General features: G+C 52.4%; 1 protein-coding gene across 3 annotated transcripts in view; it reads right to left on the bottom strand.

Moving 5' to 3' along the window:
* Window positions 1-18,987, bottom strand: part of KLHL25 (kelch like family member 25) — a 53,211-nt gene that overhangs the window by 10,717 nt on the left and 23,507 nt on the right. For 2 of the 3 annotated variants that reach the window (XM_079913166.1, XM_079913167.1), the window contains exons 1-2: window positions 4,813-4,985; window positions 2,214-4,018 (exon numbers count right to left, since the gene is read on the bottom strand). In XM_079913166.1, the coding sequence (XP_079769292.1) occupies window positions 2,238-4,018; window positions 4,813-4,936 (1,905 nt within the window). In that variant the 5' untranslated portion in view covers window positions 4,937-4,985 and the 3' untranslated portion in view covers window positions 2,214-2,237. Of the gene's footprint in view, window positions 1-2,213; window positions 4,019-4,812; window positions 4,986-18,987 lie in introns of those variants that run through there. The other variant, XM_079913168.1, reaches the window with a different exon arrangement.

Raw genomic sequence — 18,987 nt, 5'->3', positions numbered from 1 at the left:
TCATCCAGGTTGGCCTTTATGAGGCCAAACACCCTGTACGGCACATCTGATGCCTTCGCTGGGTCCTGCCCTGCCTGCCTTGCCTGCCAGAGGACACACCTCTTTAAGGGCCTCGAAGGCACGGCTGGATTTGATTTAATAGCTGAGACATCAGATTCCATTCAGAAGCAATCCCAGCTAAGTACGATTGCTTTCGCCGTGCAGAGCTTTCAGCGTTCTTGTCAGCAGCCGCCAGGTCATTGAGGAAATTAATTTCTCCGCTCTGGCCAGCTCCTGACGGGGTTCCTGTGACCTGAACGGCACGGGGCTGGCTCCTCAGAGCTGCAGGAGCACAAGGCAGGTGTGGGCAGGGAGGGCCTGGGCCAGCCAGGCAGAGAAGCACCTCGGTGGACAGGACAGCCCGGGGCCAGGTGGGAAGGCTCCCCCTGTGTGACCCTGGGATCTCCCACCGACCCCGCTTCTTAGAGCACCCAGGACCTATGCTTCCTGACTCCCATCCACCGGGGGTCCCCACACCTCACCACCCCAAGGGCCAAGGACCCGAGGAGGGCTAAGAGTTGGGACCTGACCATGGACGGCCTTCTCCAGTGCCCACGAGTCCACCACTCCATTCGAGCCCCTGCCCCTGCGCCCCTGCCAGGCTGGCTCAGGACACCCTAATCCAACCTCAGTGCCTGCTGCGGATCCTGCCCCAGCGGAGCTACAGGAAAGGTCCCGCCCACCCCTCAGAAGAGCCCCTCCAGGACATGCTGGTCCTTCCTTCCGCCCTCTCCCTTCCCCTGACTCTGCACCCGTCCTGGGACCTGGGCAAGTCCCTCTTCCTGTCTCCCTGTTCCTCTGTCACCCACAAAGAGTGCCTGAATGTGTCCCTTTGCCCCTGGCATCCACTGTCACCTTCCCTTTTCAGGCAATGATTTCATATAATGATGGCGCTAAGAACAGAGCAAGATAACTTGGGGTAACTGCGGCAGCGCTGCAGCAAGCCCTGCTGGGGGCTATTCCCTCACGTAATCGTGACACCCGCTCTGAGGAAGGCCTTCTCTCCATCTTGCGGAGGAGTGGGAGACAAGAGGTTCCTTCGCACACCAGTGAGCACACAGCTGCCCCCAGGAGAGGCAGGACCCAATCCCAGGGCCGTCTGGTCCCAGAGCCCTGGAACTACCGGATGTCCACAGTGGCACCCGACCCCAGGGCGCCAGCTCCCGCCTCCCTTTGAGCCCTCCATCCACTCCCCTCCTGTTGCCTCTCAAGGGCCCCCCATGGTGGGGCTCTCACCTTGGCTGCACACTGGACTCACCTGGAGCTATAACGGCTACTGAGGCCTGGGCCCCAGAGGCCCCGAATGGCCTAGGGAGAGGCCTGGGCTTAGCATTTGAGTAGGACAGAATTTGTGGCCTTTGCCCCAGCAGAGATCTGGCCTTTGCCCTTGGCTTCTGGGAGGTGATCTGGGTCACACCTGATAGGAGTGTCTGTTTAGGGTGGGGGCTTTGGGTCACGCTGGACCAGCTGACTTGAGAGTAACCACGGGGACATGAGCAATCGGTCATGCCCACGTGATGGGGCCCCGCTAAAAATTCTGGACACCGCAGCTTCTGTGAGCTCCCCTGGCAGGCAGCATTCCGTGCGTGCTGTCACTCACTGATGCTACAAGAGTGACAGTGTCCCAACTCCATGGGGAGTGGACAAGGGATGCTTTGCATTTGGACCCCCGTCCAGGACTCTGACCCATGCATCTCTGCCCTCTGATCTTAAGCTGTATCCTTTGCCCATAATAAACCGTAACCGTGCACATATGCCTTCAGCACATTCATGAGTCCTTCCAGTGAGTGCTGGACCTGAGACGGTTCTGGGGAACCCTGACCTCGCAGCTGGTGTCAGAGGGAGGGTGCCCTTGTGTGGAGACTGTGCCCTTAGACTTCACAGGTTGGCCTAGACTCCACATAGGATTGTCAAAAGGCCCCCTGGGGACTCTGACCTGCGGCCACGCCTGGGAACCACCGCCCCAGTCTAAGATTGTCACCCCCATTTGGCAGAGGGGTTATGTGTTTTGCTCAAGATCAACTGCAAGTAAGGGGCAGAGCCAGGCTCCGGCTCCAGAGTTGAAAAAGGGTCCCAGAGCCCCCCAGTCACCTGCTGTCCTGCCTCGCCCAGCCTTCTGCGGAAGATGCAGCCTTTACCTGGGGTGGGATCAGGCCTGGGGTGCGGGGGCTCACCTGGTTGGGCTCTACAGGTGCGCCTCATGCGGGCAGGTGCTTCCAGGTGCTGACGAAGGCCGTGGGGATGAGCGAGTAGGGCACGGTGGTGATGCAGTTCCACGTGTCCGAGGTGGGGTCATAGCAGTCCAGGGTCTTACACCGCTGGGTCCCGAAGTAGCCCCCCACCACGTAGAGCTTGTTGCCCGAGGCCAGGGCGTGGCAGGACATGCGCTTGGCAGTCATGTCCCCGATCCGCGTCCACTGGTTGGTCTCGCAGTCGAAGCGGTAGGCCGAGGCAGCTGTGTACTCCGTGTCGCCTCCCATGATGAATATCTGGCTGCCCAGGACGGCGGCAGCGGTGTACCGCCAAGGCTGGGGACACTCGGCCTTGATCGTCCACCGGTTCTCTGCAGGGTCGTAGCACTGGACTTTGGACACCATGTCCCGGTGGATGCTGGTCCCCCCGAAGACAAAGAGCTTCAGCTTGGCGCTCACGACCGCGGCATTGCTGACGCCATCCCTCAGCGGGGCCACCATCGTCCACTTGTTAGCCCCGGGGTCGTACTTCTCCACCTGCTTCAGGGAGACAGACGGCGAGGCCGGGAAGACGCCAGCCAGGGACGTGTGCCCTCCGACCACGTAGAGGCAGTTCTCCAGCTCGGCCGAGCCGTGGCCGAAGCGGGCGATGAGCATGGGCGCCGCCTTGGACCACTCCTCGTGGACGGTGTTGTACACCCACACGTCCTTAGAGACCCCGTTCTCGGAGCCCCGGCCCCCGGTCACATAGACCTTGCAGCCGATGGCCGAGGCGCTGAACTCCTTGCGAGGGCTGGGCAGGTCCGCCTTGGGGATGATCTCCTTGGCCTTGTGGTCCACCTGGTAGATCTTGTCACACATGAAGGTCTGGCCCCCGAGGATGAGCAGCGTGTGTCCGGCCCTGCGCGGCCGGGCACAGGGGCTGGTGACCACGCCGTCGTTCTGTAGGATGCGGGCCTTGCAGCGCAGCGCCTCGTCCACGATGAGCCGGGTGCGCTCGTCGGCCATGAGCAGGGCCTCACCCGACACGGCCTCCTTCAGGCAGTCGGATGGCAGCAGGGCCAGCCGCACGCCGCGCAGCAGCTCGGGCAGGTGGGCCTTGCGCCGCTCCAGGTCGTGCCTGACCCACTGCAGGATGGCCTCAAAGACCACACGCTCGTCCTCCGCCTCCAGCTCGTCACTCGAGATGAGGTCCAGCAGGGTGTCCTTGGACAGGCTGTTGAAGTCCTCGCTCTGCCTCACGGCCTCGAAGTGCACCAGGCACATGCGCCACGAGAACTCGTAGAGCCGGCGGCACTGGTGGGCGTCCGACAGCAGCATCATGCCCAGGCAGTTGGACGGGAACAGGTTCTTCTCCAGGAACTCGGCGGCTGCATCACGCACGTCATGGAACTGCAGCATGTCACCCGCCTCGAGCAGCGACTCTGCGTTCTCCTCGTTGATGACGATGCGGGACGAGTAGGCGAAGTCCAGCAGCAGCTCCAGCACCTCGGGGTGCAGGTTGTCCTGGAAGTTGACCGTGTCGTCGCGGCTCTCCCGCAGGCCATGGCTGAACATGGCCTCGAAGTAGCGGCTGGAGGCGGCCAGCACGGCGCGGTGGCAGGGGAAGGCGCGGTCGCCGGCCCAGAGCGTGACGTCCGTGAACATGCGGTGCTTGCGCAGCGTGTTGAGGTGCGCCAGCACGCAGTCGGGGTGCGAGGCCTTGTGGAACAGCGTGATGTTCATGGAGCCCGTGCTGCTCCGCGACTTGCGGGTCTCATGGACGCTGACCGACATGCTGAGCCAATCTGCCGGGGGGGGACAAGGCCACAGGTGAGAGGGGCCAGGGCCTGGCACCCCCGCAGCTCCCCGCTCAGCTCCCAAGCATGGCCGGCCCGCCCCCTCCACCCCTGCTCTCTGCTCAGCTCTGCCAAACCCGGCCCAAGCCCCACCCCTCAATCTGCCAGCCAAGGACGACTCAGGTGGTAGAGGCTGGGGTTCAGACCAACCGCTTTTGCACCAGCTCTGGATACGAGCCTCCTTGGGTGACCTCGAGCTGCAGCTGCCTCCCGTGGTTGCTAGAACGTGCAATAGTGTCCCCAGCCTGGTTAAGAAGCCAGCAGGGCAGTGCTAAGGAGCATGTGCTCTGGACCCATTCCACCGTCCGGGGCTGCTACTGTGTGGCCCCATTCTTCAGCCGGGGAAGCCAAGGCTCAGAGATGCAAAGTGGCTGCCCCACGTGCTGCAGCCAGAATTCCCTTGTGGGCTGTCTGGTTCCAGCCCAATCTCTACCCCCCATTGGCCCAATGAGACTGGGATTCCTGCAGGGAGACTTTTGAAAGCCATTCCCAAGGAGCCACAGACCCCAAGCAGAGCCTTACACCCCCCTCTGCTCCCAGCGCACCCTGTCCTGAGCTGGGCTCCAAGCAGCCCTGGCCACACCCCTCACACCCCTTGCCCTTGGAAAGTTCCCCAAGAACTGCGGTCACAGCCCAAGCGCTCAGCATAGACATATTCTGCAAATCCAGGGCTCTCCAGAGGCCTCCGGACCCAGCTGCGATAAGCAAGGTGTGGAGATGAGGCCAGCTGGCCTGTGGCTCACCCTCTGGACACCTGCTCGATTCCGAGGTCCCAAGGGGAGGCCAAGACAAGGTCCTGGGTGACGGCGGGACGCTAAAGCAATCCAGATTTGCCTCAACCAAAGCAGCAGGAAAACCTGTAGCCATCGGAGCCTCCCTGGTCCCGACAGGCGACTCCAGGCTCCCGGGCCACAGTGAACGCTCCACCTGCCCCCTCGTCTGGCGTCCTCTGCCGGGCCCGGGACTTGGGGCTCAGAGTGTGGGTCCCCAGAGCAGACAGACACAGGCTCGTCGCCAGCTGGAACGTGGGGATTCCAAAGCACTTGAATTAAAGTCTGGCCGATGGCATGACCCAAGACCCCACTGTGGTACTATGGGAAAGAGGCTCAGACGGCAGGCAAAGATCCTAGGCCTCAAGAGAAAGGGGCCAAAAAGTAAAATGCATTCAGCGTCCTGACCCCAGAAGCCTGGGCTTCCTCCTTCCCACTGGTAAGGAGGCCAGAAAAACCCCCTTCTGTTTCATTTTTATTTTCAGAAGTGTAAACTCCCCCCACTCCCCACTCCAAGTCAATTTTGTACTTTAATAATCTGGTAAAGGAAGGCTGCGATCTCATGCATCACTGGATTGTAAATTATTGTCCAAGTGCACTGCTCTCTCCCTTGCTCACTTCTCTCCTGGCAAAGAGCCAGGGAAGCCACCGAGTGACGTGATCAGAGCTGCCCGGGCAAGGCCCCTGCTCCCGGGCTGGGGCAGGGAAGACACAGGGGCTGGGCCTGGCCTTGCTGCTCTGGCCCCCGAGCTCCAGGCGGACTGCGGGCCGATGACCCGTCAGTGTCCCTCAGTGCAAACCTGCCACCGCGGAGCACTGAGCTCCAGGTTAGAGGTTCGCCTGAGGGGGTCCGTGTGCAGCCCACAGGGGCAGGAGAGTGCTGCACCCGACGTCCAGGCTGTACACGGTGGTCCCCACTCTACCACCTGCCCTAGGGCACCTCTCCCCTCCTCTGCAACTTAGTTTTCTCTATTGTGAGACGAAGTCCCTGCTCTGCTCAGGCCTCTGAGAGTCCCTCACTCGTTGGCAATTGTTTACAGAGCTTGACCCCCGAGCCTGGCCCTGGAGCCAGGCACTGCAGAGATGAGAGACTGCGCTGACCTGGCCGTAGAGGCTTCCTGAGAAGCGCCCCCCGCCCCCCGATCTGAATTGCCCAACCTGAATTCCAGCCTTGCAGCACAGCTCCCCAAATCTCACGTGACAGCTAAATCCTCATTCTGGCTTCTGCCTCCTTGATCACCGGGCACTTTCCCAAATGTGGCCATCCACCTGGTGACTGTCCATCCGGCTCCCGTGTGTCTGGGCTGTTGGAGGGACGTGGCCTTTGATCTGTGTGCCACCTGGGGGACTGGCTCCGAGGTCTCCAGTTCAGGGCCCTGATGCTGAGGCTTGACCTCGGTTCCTGCTGTTCCACAGGCCCCACCTGCTCTGGGCCCCTGAGCACCTCACTGCCCTCGCCCTGTGCCCCACCCCAGCCAGGAAACCAGGCTGCTTCTGAGCTCCACGTGGACGTAGCCTTGAATGCTGGGGCTTGCACACCCATGCATGGTGCCCAGCTCCTCCTGGACTCACTTTACAGACAGCCCCGGGTTGGAATGCCAGCTCTCTGCCGTGCAAACAGGACGTCACTAGTAGCTGCTCCTGGGGGGCAGTAGGCTCAGAAGCTGCCCACAGGGCCTGGCCCTGGGGCTAGCCAGAGAGTGGACGGCCCTGCTTTCCTCCCACAGTCACATGTGGACACACACTCTCAGCCCGTCAGGCGAAGGCCCTCTTGGGTTTTCTGGCCCCGCGTGGCACGCTTCCCTCCCTTGCGGGCCCAGGTCCACGCTGAAGCAGCTGGCACTGAGGCTGTGGGAATGGGCTGGGCCCCCCTCCACTCTGGGGGGCTGCTAACAGGGCCGCCCTAGGAGGGATTCAGGGGGAGACTCCCTTTGGAGGGCGTTAAGGGCAGGACGAAGCAGGACTCAAAGACTGAGAAGGTGCCAAAAAGCAGGGCAAACCCCAACAGAGCAGCCACGTTTGCCCTGAGAATGAGGTCAAGTTAAGTGGGCAGCCCGGGGCCCCTGAGCTGACTCTGTCTCGCTCAGCACCAGGATGCCTGCCCGCTGACGCCAACTCCCGCCCCGGCCGAGGGCCCGCGACGCACGGACACACCCAAGCGGGTTCCCACCCCCAGACGGCTGCCGGCCCAGGCTCCTCTGAGCAGAGCCGAGAGCAGCAGCACCTGCCAGGAGGGCCGCCTCCCCGTCTGTCCCGCCTCCTCCCAGGAGGCGCCCAGACCTGAGCCAGTCTTCCAGGGACAGCCCCGAAGCACCAGGATTCTGGGGGGGTTGGAGAATCTCACTGGCCCCAGTTAACAGACAAGGAGGCAGAGGCCCAGACACAGGGAGGGGGCTGCAGAGACTGTGAATCGAGTCTCCACCCAGGCCCACGGGTGCCCAGGGCTGCCCTTCAGCTCCAGGCCAGCAGTGTGGGAGGACAGGCCTGAAAGCCAGGGGCCCTGGACGCCGTGCCCCACCTCAGGCTACTCACCTCCACCAGAAATATACCCGGAAGCTGAAGCATTACCTCAGCCGTAACATGTCCAGCATTTCCCCCAAACCTGCTCCTCCCCCGATCTGGGAAATGCCACCAACACGCTCCTTGGTGCTCACATCCCATCATCCCAACAACCAGGCCACCACATGTCCTGTGGCCGCGCCTCCTACACAAGCCCTGGGCCTGACCCTCCCCCCAACCCGTCTCTCCCCTGGACTAACAGAAACGCCCCTCACCAGCCTCTGCTTCTGCTTGTGCCCCCCAGGGTCTGAATTCATCCAGACACCAGAACCTTTTAAACAGCATCACCTGGATCACACCACGCCCAGCTCAAAACTCTCCAGGGCCGTCCCAGCACCCTCAGTAAAATCCCAGGTCCCTACTGTGGCCTCCAGGTCTCCACTGGCTACCCCTGTGTCCTCACATCCTGCCACGTCCCAAAGAGCTGCCCCTCAGGCTGCGCCGGGCTTGTCACTGGCCTCAGGACCTTTTCACGTGCTGTTCTTCTGCCTGGAATGCGCCCCTGCCCACCCCATTTTTCCTGAGTGGCTCACTCTCGCGCCTCCTGAGAGCGGCCACCTTGTTGAGGTCACCCCCTCCCACACCTCCCCTACTTCTGCCTTCGCAGCACCCGTCACAACTTAGCATCATGCGCTTATCTGCCTCCTGCATCTCTGGCCCCTGAAGGCAGGGACCGTGTGTGGTGCTGATGGGACCCGGCACAGAGTGACCACTTAACTGGACTCAATGACGAAGCTAAGACGCATATGGTGCATAAAGCTCACCTCACTAACATCCGCTGCGGTGCTCGCCCAGCTGCCCTTCTCCAGGCCCAGAGGAGATGCAGGCTGAGACGGCGGTGGATGCTGCCGAGGTAGGTGTGACCATGGGCGGGCATGGCGGACACGCAAGCCAGCACGGCCCCCTCCTGCTTGCCCCAACATCCAGCTGTTCTCAGGAACCACCCTCCTCCACTCCAGGCTGTTTAGACACGGGATCCAAGGCAGGGCACTGGGCTGGCCAAAGTGGTGCATCCCTGGGCTCCAGCATCCTCCCAGCCATTGTGACGGGCCCACACCCAGGATGGGCCCAGGAGACTCTGACAGGCCCCACACCCAGGATGGGCCCAGGAGACTCTGATGGGCCCCACACCCAGGATGGGCCCAGGAGACTCTGATGGGCCCCACACCCAGGATGGGCCCAGGAGACTCTAGTCTACGATGTTTACTCAGCTGCAGGGGGTGAGGCCAGCTCTGTTCCTGGGGCTGCTGACAGACTGAACCGAGGCTGGGAGCGGAAGTGCTGCCCGAGGTGGGAGCTGCACAGAGGAGGAGAGCGGGGCCCTCATGCCTGCTGACCCAAGCCAGTCCGCCCCCTTCCTTTCTGTCACTTGCCACCAGGAGTCCCAACTAGTAAAAGGATCACTGGGACGTCAGTTCCTGAATCAGGGATCAGGACTGCTGGCCTTAGTAAGGGGTCTTAGCTATGCGAGTCCTGCCACCCTTTCCACCTCCAGGGGAGGCCACCCTAGACACCAAGAACGGGTTTCATGAGGTGATTTCCAGTGTTCAGTACCAGTTACACACCCAGCCCTATGCAGGGGCTGGGAGATCCAAAGAGAGTATATAAGACAAAAGGTTCCCAGTGGCAGGAAGGGTGAGCACCAGAAGTGTGTGTGCAGTCAGGTCTGTCCAGACTCTTGGAAGCCTGTCTCCATGGCCCCCTTCCTTTGGGGGCCCCCCAAAATCAGACACTCTCAAGCTGTACGTATCTCAGGACTATTTTGATGACCTAAGCGTCATCCCAGGTTTTGATGGATTTAAGGCACATAAATTAACTGCATGACACTGCCACGCTCCTGACGAGCAATTTATTATCCTGCTAAGAGGTACTGATCCACCTCCAACAATAGCTCCGCTTCCCCGACGGCAGTCCTTACCTACAGGAAAGAGGTTAAAACGCACCAGATAGAAGGGGTGGGATCAAGATGGCAGAGGAACAGGCTGGGGAGCTCACCTGCTCCCACAAAAACATTAAAAATACACCTACAAGTGGAACAACGCGCACAGAACACCTACTGAACGCCGGCAGAAGGCCTCAGACTTCCGAAAGGGCAAGGAAACCTCCATGTAACTGCATAGGACGAAAGGAAAAAGAAAAAGAAAGAAATCGGGATGGGGCTTGCGCCCCAAGGCGGGAGCTGTGAAAGAGGAAAGATTTCCGCAGCTTGAGAAGTCTCCTCACTGGCAGGGAGATGAGCCTGGACGGAGGGGGAGCTTCAGAGCCTCGGAGGAGAGTGCAGCAACTGGTCTGTGGAAGGCAAAACGGAGAGTAACCTGCAGAGAGGGTGGGCACCGCCACCCTGCGCTCCCCAGCCTGAGACTCTCATCTTTCGGTGCAGGTGGGGGCTGGGTGCTAAAGCTCAGGCTTCAGAGGTCAGACCCAGGGAGAGGACCGGGGATGGCTGCATGGAGACAGCCTGAAGAGGCTGGAGTGTGGACACTGAGGGGGTACTTGGAAGAAGCCTGGGCCTGCCGGAGAGGCAAGGTGCCATTACGGGGAGGGGGCATGAGGAGAGGAGTTGGACCACCAAAAGAGCTTCTTTCCCTGTGAGCGCTCCCAGGCAACAGGACACCGCCTACCGGAGTTCCAGGGGTGGGCGTGAGTCGCTGCTATGAGACACGCAAGTGGGTGCCAAGCGCTGCCCCCAGTCTCCCAGGAATACACGGAGAGCAGCTACTACTACGAGACCTGCGGACAGGCACCCAGCACTGCCCCCGCCATCCCGGGAGCACACGAGGGCCACGGCACCTGCACACCCCATATCAAGGGGATAACGGCCAGCACACGCTGGAGAAAGAGACAACAAGCATCCAAACTAAAGGAAGCCCCTCTCTTCTGGAAAACATGGTGGAGTAGAAGGACCTGAGCCTACCTCCTCTCATGAAAACACCAAAATCACAACTAACGGCTGAACAGCCATCAACAAAAAAGACAGGGACCCACCAAAAAAAAAAGATATTTTAGATTCAAAGACAAAGAAGGAGCCACAACAAGATGGTAGGAGGGAGGCTTCCACGACATAATCAAATCACATACCCACCACGTGGGTGACCCACATATTGGAAAATAATTATATCACAGAGGCTCTCCCACAGCAGTGAGAGTCCTGAGCCCCATGTCAGGTTCCCCAGCCTGAGGATCTGACATCAGGAGGAGGAACCCCCAGAGCATTTGGCTTTGCAAGCCAGTGGGGCTTGAGTGCAGGAGCTCCACAGGACTGGGGCAAACAGGGTCCACTCTTAGAGGGCGCACACAAGATTTCACGTACACTGGGACCCAGCCCAAAGCAGTAACTCCACAGAAGCCCAGGCTCGACCTACCTATGAGTCTTGGAGGGTGTCCTGGGGAGGCAGGGGGAGGCTGTGGCTGACTGACGAGGGAGCAAGGACACTGGTGGCAGAGGCCCCAGAGAATACTGATCAGCATTACCTCTCCTGGAGGTCACTCTTTTGGCATCAAGACCTGGCCCTACCAAACAGTCTGCAGGCTCCAGTGCTGGAATGCCTCAGGCCAAACAAACAGCAGGATAGGAACAGCCCCACCCATCAGCAGACAGGCTGCCTAAAGCCGTACGGAGCTCACAGCCACCTCTAACCACACCACTTGACACAGCCCTGCCGACTACAGGGACAAGACCCAGCTGAACCCACCAGTGGGCAGGCACTAGTCCCTCCCACCAGGAAGCCTGCACAAACACCAGGACCAACTTCACCCACCAAGGGGAAGACACCAAAAGCAAGAGGAGCTATGATCCTGCAGCCAGCAGAAAGGAAACCACAAACACAGAAAGTGAGACAAAATGAGATAGTAGATAAATACGTTCCAGACGAAGGAAGAAGACAAAAACCCACAAGAACAACTAAATTAAGTGGAGATAGGTAACCTACCTGAAAGAGAATTTAGAGTAATGATAGTAAGGATGATCCAAGATCTTAGAAAAAGAATGGAGGCACGGATTGAGACGATACAAGAGATGATTAACAAAAAGCTAGAAGACTTAAAGAACAAACAAACAGAGATGAACAATACAATAACTGGAATGAAAAATACACTAGAGGAATCACTAGCAGAATAACTGAGGCAGAAGAATGAATAGCTGACTGAAAGACAGAGTGGTGGAAATCACAGCTGTGGAACAGAATAAAGAAAAAAAATGAAAAGAAATAAGGTCAGTCTCAGAGACCTCTGGAACACTATTAAACACACAAACATTTGCATTAAGGAGTCCCAGAAGGAAAAGAGAGAAAGAACGTGAGAAAATATTTGAAGAGATAATAGCTGAAAACTTCCCTAACATGAGAAAGGAAACACTCAAATCCAGGAAGCACAGAGTCCCATACAAGATAAACCCAATGAGGAACATGATGAGACTCATATTAATCAAACCGACAAAAATGAAAGACAAAGGAAGAATATTAAAAGCCATGAGGGAAAAGAAACAAGTAACATACAAGGTAATCCCCATAAGGTTTTCAGTTGATTTTTCAGCAGAAATTCTGCAAGCCTGAAAGGAGTGGCACCATATATTTAAACTGATGAAAGGGAAAAATCTACAACCAAGAATACTCTATCCAGCAAGGCTCTCATTCATATTTGATGGAGAAATCAAAAGCTTTACAGACAACCAAAAGCTAAGAGAGCTCAGCACCACCAAACCAGCTTTAAAACAAATCCTAAAGAAACTTCTCTAAGTGGAAAATAAATGGCCACAACTACAATAGAATCAAGAAAATTGTGAATGGGAAAGCTCACCAGTAAAGGCAAACATAAAGTAAACATCTACACACAAATATAACATCAAAGCCAGCAATTGTGAGAAAATAAGAATACAAATGCAGGATACTGGAAATGCACTGGAAATTAAGAGACCAGCAATTTAAAACAATCTGGTATACATATAGACTGCTATAACAAAACCTCATGGGAACCACAAACCAAAAATCTACAATAGAAACACACACAAAAAAGAAAAAGCAATCCAAATACAACACTAAAGATAGACATCACATCATAAAAGAACAAAAGAGGAAGGGAAGAAAAAAGACCTTCAAAAACAAACCCAAAACAATTAACAAAATGGCAATAAGAACATACATATTGATAATTACCTTAAATGTAAATGGATTAAATGCTCCAACCAAAAGACATAGACTGGCTGAATGGATACAAAAACAATATCCATATTTCTGCTGTCTACAGGAGACACACTTCAGATCTAGGGACATGTACAAACAAAGTGAGGGGATGGAAAAAGGTATTCCATGCAAGTAGAAATCAGAAGAAAGCTGGAGTAGCAATACTCATATCAGACAAAATAGAGTTTAAAATAAAGACTGTTACAAGAGACAAGGAAGGTCACTACATAATGATCAAGGGATCAATCCAAGAAGAAGATATAACAATTGTAAATATATATGCACACAACACAGGAGCACCTCAATATATAAGGCAAATACTAACAGCCATAAAAAGAGAAACTGACAGTAACACAATAATAGTGGGAGACTTTAACACCCCACTTTCATCATTGGACAGATCATCCAGACAGAAAATCAATACGGAAACACAGGCCTTAAATGACACATTAGACCAGATGGACTTAACTGATATTTATAGAACACTGCATCCAAAAGCAACAGAATACACTTTCTTCTCAAGTGCACATGGTACATTCTCCAGGAGAGATCACATCTTGGGTCACAAATCAAGCCTTGGTAAATTTAAGAAAATCGAAATCATATCAAGCATCTTTTCTGACCACAACACTATGAGACAAGAAGTCAATTACAGGAAAAAAGAAAACTGTAAAAAACACAAACATGTGGAGGTTAAACAATATCTTACTAATCAATCAATGGATCACTGAAGAAATCAAAGAGGAAATCAAAAAATACCTAGAGACAAACGAAAATGAAAGCATGATGATCCAAAACCTATGGGATGCAGCTAACAGTTCTAAGAGGGAAGTTTATAGCAATAAAGTCTTAACTCAGGAAACAAAAAAAATCTCAAATACACAACCTAAACTTACAGCCAAAGCAACTAGAGAAAGATGAAACAAAACCCAAAGTTGGAAAAAAAGAAATGATGAAGATCAGAGCAAAAATACACTTGATCTTAGCCAAAAGGCCAAGAAGTAATCGAGACCAGAAATAAATGAAAGAGAAAAAAACAATAGAAAAGATCAATGAAACAAAAAGCGGATTCCTTTAAAAGATAAACAAAATTGATAAACCTTTAGCCAGACTCTTTGAGAAAAAAAGGGAGAGGGCTCAAATCAATAAAATTAGAAATGAAAAAGGAGAACTTACAATGGACACCACAGAAATACAAAAAGATCATGAGACTACTACAAACAACCACATGCTACTAAAATGGACAACCTAGAAGAAATGGACAAATTCTTAGAAAGGTACAATCTTCAAAAACTGAACCAGAAATAGAAAATATGAACAGACCACAAGTAATGAAATTGGAACAGTGATTTTAACACTACCAACAAACAAAAGTCCAGGACCAGACGGCTTCACAGGTGAATTCTATCAAACATTTAGAGAAGAGCTAACACCCATCCTTCCCAAACTCTTCCAAAACATTGCAGAGGAAGGAACACTCCCAAACTCATTCTACAAGGCCACCCATCACCCTGATATCAAAACCAGACAGAGATACTACAAAAAAAGAAAATTACAGACCAATATCACTGATGAATATAGACGCAAAAATCCTCAACAAAATACTAGCAAACAGAATCCAACAACACATTAAAAGGATCATACACCATGATCAAATGGGATTTATCCCTGGGATGCAAGGATTCTTCGATATCCACAAATCAATCAGTATGATATAACACATTAACAAACTGAAGAATAAAAACCATGTGATCATCTCAATAGATGCAGAAAAAGCTTTTGACAAAATTTAACACCCATTTATGATAAAAAGTCTCCAGAAAGTGGGCACAGAGGGAACTTACCTCAACATAATAAAGGCCATATACGGCAAACCCACAGCTAACATCATTCTCAATAGTGAAAAGATGAAAGCATTCCCTCTAAGATCAGGAACTAGACAAGATGTCCACTCTCACCACTTTTATTCAATGTAGTTTTGGAAGTCCTAACCACAGCAATCAGAGAAGAAAAAGAAAAGGAATCCAAAGTGGAAAAGAAGAAATAAAACTGTCACTGTTTGCAGATACTATACACAGAAAATCCTAAAGATGCTATGAGAAAACTACTAGAGCTTATCAATGAATTCGGTAAAGTTGCAGGATAGAAAATTAATACAGGACTTCCCTGGTGGTGCAGTGGGTGAGAATCCACCTGCCAATGCAGGGAACATGAGTTCGATCCCTGGTCCAGGAAAATCCCACATGCCGTGGAGGAACTAAGTCCGTGGGCCACAACTACTGAGCCTGCACTCTACAGCCTGCGAGCCACAACTACTGAGCCCTCGTGCCACAATTACTGAAGCCCACGCGCCTACAGCCCATGCTCCACAACAAGAGAAGCCATCACAATGAGAAGCACGTGCACTGCAACGAAGAGTAGCCCCCACTCGCCACAACTAGAGAAAGCCCACGTGCAGCAACAAAGACCCAATAATAAATAAATAAATTTATTTTAAAAAAGGAAGAAAATTAATACACAGAAATCTGTTGCATTTCTATATGCTAACAACAAAAGATCCAAAAAGAGAAATTAAGGAAACAATCCCATTTACCATCACATCAAAAAGAATAAAACACCTAGGAATAAATCTACCTAAGGAAACAAGAGACCTGCCTGTACTCTGAAAACAATAAGACACTAATGAAAGAAATCGAAGATGACACAAACACATGGAAAGATACACCATGTTCTTGCATTGGAAGAATCAATATTGTCAAAATGACTATACTACCCAAGGCAATCTATAGATTCAACACAATCCCTATCAAATTACCAATGGCACTTTTCACAGAACTACAACAAAAATTTTTTAAATTTGTATGGAGACACAAAAGACCCCCAATAGCCAAAGCAATCCTGAGAAAGAAAAATGGAACTGGAGGAATCAGGCTCCCAGACTTCAGACTACTACAAAGCTACAGTCATCAAAACAGTATGGTACTGGCACAAAAACAGAAATATAGCTCAATGGAACAGGATACAAAGCCCAGAAATAAACCCATGCACCTATGGTCAACTAATCTATGACCAAGGAGGCAAGAATATACAATGGAGAGAAGACAGCCTCTTCAATAAGCGATGCTGGGAACACCGGACAGCTACGTGTAAAAGAATGAAATTAGAACATTCTCTAATACCATACACAAAAATAAATTCAAAATGGATCAAAGACCTAAATGTAAGGCTGGACACTATAAAACTCTTAGAGGAAAACAAAGGCAGAACACTCTTTGACATAAATCACAGCAATACTTTTTGGATCCACCTCCTACTGAAAATAAAAAAATAAATGGGATCTAATTAAACGTAAAAGCTTCTGCACAGCAAAGGAAACCATAAACAAAATGAAAAGACAGGGGACGAGGGGAAGATGGCAGAAGAGTGAGACGCGGAGATCACCTTCCTCCCCACAGATACACCACAAATACACCTACATGTGGAACAACTCCTACAGAACACCTACTGAACGCTAGCAGAAGACCTCAGACCTCCCAAAAGGCAAGAAACTCCCCACGTACCTGGGTAGGGCAAAAGAAAAAAGAATAAACAGAGACAAAAGGATAGGGACGGGACCTGCACCAGTGGGAGGGAGCTGTGAAGGAGGAAAGGTTTCCACACACTAAGAAGCCCCTTCGCGGGCGGAGACTGCGGGTGGCAGAGGGGGAAGCTTCGGAGCTGCGGGGGAGAGCACAGCAACAGGGGTGCGGAGGGCAAAGCAGAGAGATTCCGCACAGAGGATCGGTGCCAACCAGCACTCACCAGCCCGAGAGGCTTGTCTGCTCACCCGCCGGGGTGGGCGGGACTGGGAGTTGAGGCTCGGGCTTAGGTCGGAGCGCTGGGAGAGGACTGGGTTTGGCGGCGTGAACACAGCCTGCAGAGGGTTAGTGCACCACGTTTAGCCGGGAGGGAGTCCAGGGAAAAGTGTGGACCTGCCGAAGAGGCAAGAGACTTTTTCTTCCCTCTTTGGTTCCTGGTGCGCGAGGAGAGGGGGTAAAGAGCTCTGCTTAAAGGAGCTCCGGCTAAAAGCGCGGACCCCAGAGACGGGCATGAGACGCTAAGTCTGCTGCTGTTGCCACCAAGAAGCCTGTGTGCGAGCACAGATCACTATCCACACCCCCCTTCCGGGGAGCCTGTGCAGCCCGCCACTGCCAGGGTCCCGGGATCCAGGGACAACTTCCCCGGGAGAACGCACGACGTGCCTCAGGCTGGTGCAGCGTTATGCCGGCCTCTGCCGCCGGAGGCTCGCCCACAGTCCGTGCCCCTCCCTCCCCCGGCCTAAGTGAACCAGACTCCCCGAAGCAGCTGCTCCTTTAACCCCGTCCTATCTGACCGAAGAACAGATGCCCTCCGGCAACCTACACCCAGAAGCGGGGCCAAATCCAAAGCTGAACCCTGGGAGCTGTGCGAACAAAGAAGAGAAAGGGAAATCTCTCCCAGTAGCCTCAGAAGCAGCGGATTAAAGCTCCACATCAACTTGATGTACACTGCATCTGTGGAATACATGAATAGACAACGAATCATCCCAAATTGAGGAGGTGGACTTTGAGAGCAAGATTTATGATTTTTTCCCATTTTCCTATTTTTGTGAGTGTGTATGTGGTATGCTTATGTGTGAGATTTTGTCTGTATAGCTTTGCTTCCACCATTTGTCCTAGGGTTCTATCCGTCCGTTTTGTTTCTTAATAATTATTTTTTATTTTAATAACTTTATTATATTTTATTTTATTTTATGTTATCATCTTTCTTTTTTGCTTCCTCCCTCCCTCCCTCCCTCCTTCCCTCCCTCCTCTCTTTCTTTCTTCTAATTCTTTCTTTCTACTTTTTCTCCCTTTTATTCTGCACCGTGTGGATGAAAGTCTCTTGGTGCAGCAGCCAGGAGTCAGTGCAGTGCCTCTGAGGTGGGAGAGCCAACTTCAGGACACTGGTCCACAAGAGACCTCCCAGCTCCACGTAATATCAAACAGCAAAAATCTCCCAGAGATCTCCATCCCAACACCAACACCCAGCTTCACTCAACGACCAGCAAGCTATAGTGCTGGACACCCTATGCCAAACAACTAGAAAAACAGGAACACAACCCCACCCCATTAGCAGAGAGGCTGCCTAAAATAATAATAAGTCCACAGACACCGCAAAACACACCACCAGACATGGACCTGCCCAGCAGAAAGACAAGATCCAGCCTCATCCACCAGAACAAAGGCACTAGTCTACTCCACCAGGAAGCCTACACAATCCACTGAACCAACCTTAGCCACTGGGGGCAGACACCAAAGACAACGGGAACTACAAACCTGCAGCCTGCAAAAAGGAGACCCCAAATACAGTAAGATAAGCAAAATGAGAAGACAGAAAAACACACAGCAGATGAAGGAGTAAGACAAAATCCCACCAGACCTAACAAATGAAGAGGAAATAGGCAGTCTACCTGAAAAAGAATTCAGAATAATGACAGTAAAGATGATCCAAAATCTTGGAAACAGAATAGAGAAAATGCAAGAAACATTTAACAAGGACCTAGAAGAACTAAAGATGAAACAAACAATGATGAACAACACAATAAATGAAACTAAAAATACTCTAGATGGGATCAATAGCAGAATAACTGAGGCAGAAGAACGCATAAGTGACCTGGAAGATAAAATAGTGGAAATAACTACTAGAGAGCAGAATAAAAAAAACAGAATGAAAAGAACTGAGGACAGTCTCAGAGACCTCTGGGACAACATTAAACGCACCAACATTCGAATTATAGGGGTTCCAGAAGAAGAAGAGAAAAAGAAAGGGACTGAGAAAATATTTGAAGAGATTATAGTTGAAAACTTCGCTAATATGGGAAAGGAAAGAGTTAATCAAGTCCAGGAAGCACAGAGAGTCCCATACAGTATAAATCCAAGGAGAAATACGCCAAGAAACATACTAATCAAACTGTCAAAAATTAAATACAAAGAAAACATATTAAAAGCAGCAAGGGAAAAACAACAAATAACACATAAGGGAATCCCCATAAGGTTAAACCCCATAATGTCAGCAGACATTCTGCAAGCCAGAAGGGACTTGCAGAACATATTTAAAGTGATGAAGGAGAAAAACCTGCAACCAAGATTACTCTACCCAGCAAGGATCTCATTCAGATTTGATGGAGAAATTAAAACCTTTACAGACAAGCAAAAGCTGAGAGACTTCAGCACCACCAAGCCACCTTTACAACAAATGCTAAAGGAACTTCTCTAGGCAAGAAACACAAGAGAAGGAAAAGACCTACAATAACGAACCCAAAACAATTAAGAAAATGGGAATAGGAACATACATATCGATAATTACCTTAAATGTAAATGGACTAAATGCTCCCACCAAAAGACACAGATTG

This window comes from Stenella coeruleoalba, assembly GCF_951394435.1.
Source record: "Stenella coeruleoalba genome assembly, chromosome: 2".
In the NCBI taxonomy this organism is placed as follows: Eukaryota; Metazoa; Chordata; class Mammalia; order Artiodactyla; family Delphinidae; genus Stenella; species Stenella coeruleoalba.
Note: the sequence above shows the minus strand (reverse complement) of the source record. Positions and strands in the feature narration are given on the sequence as shown.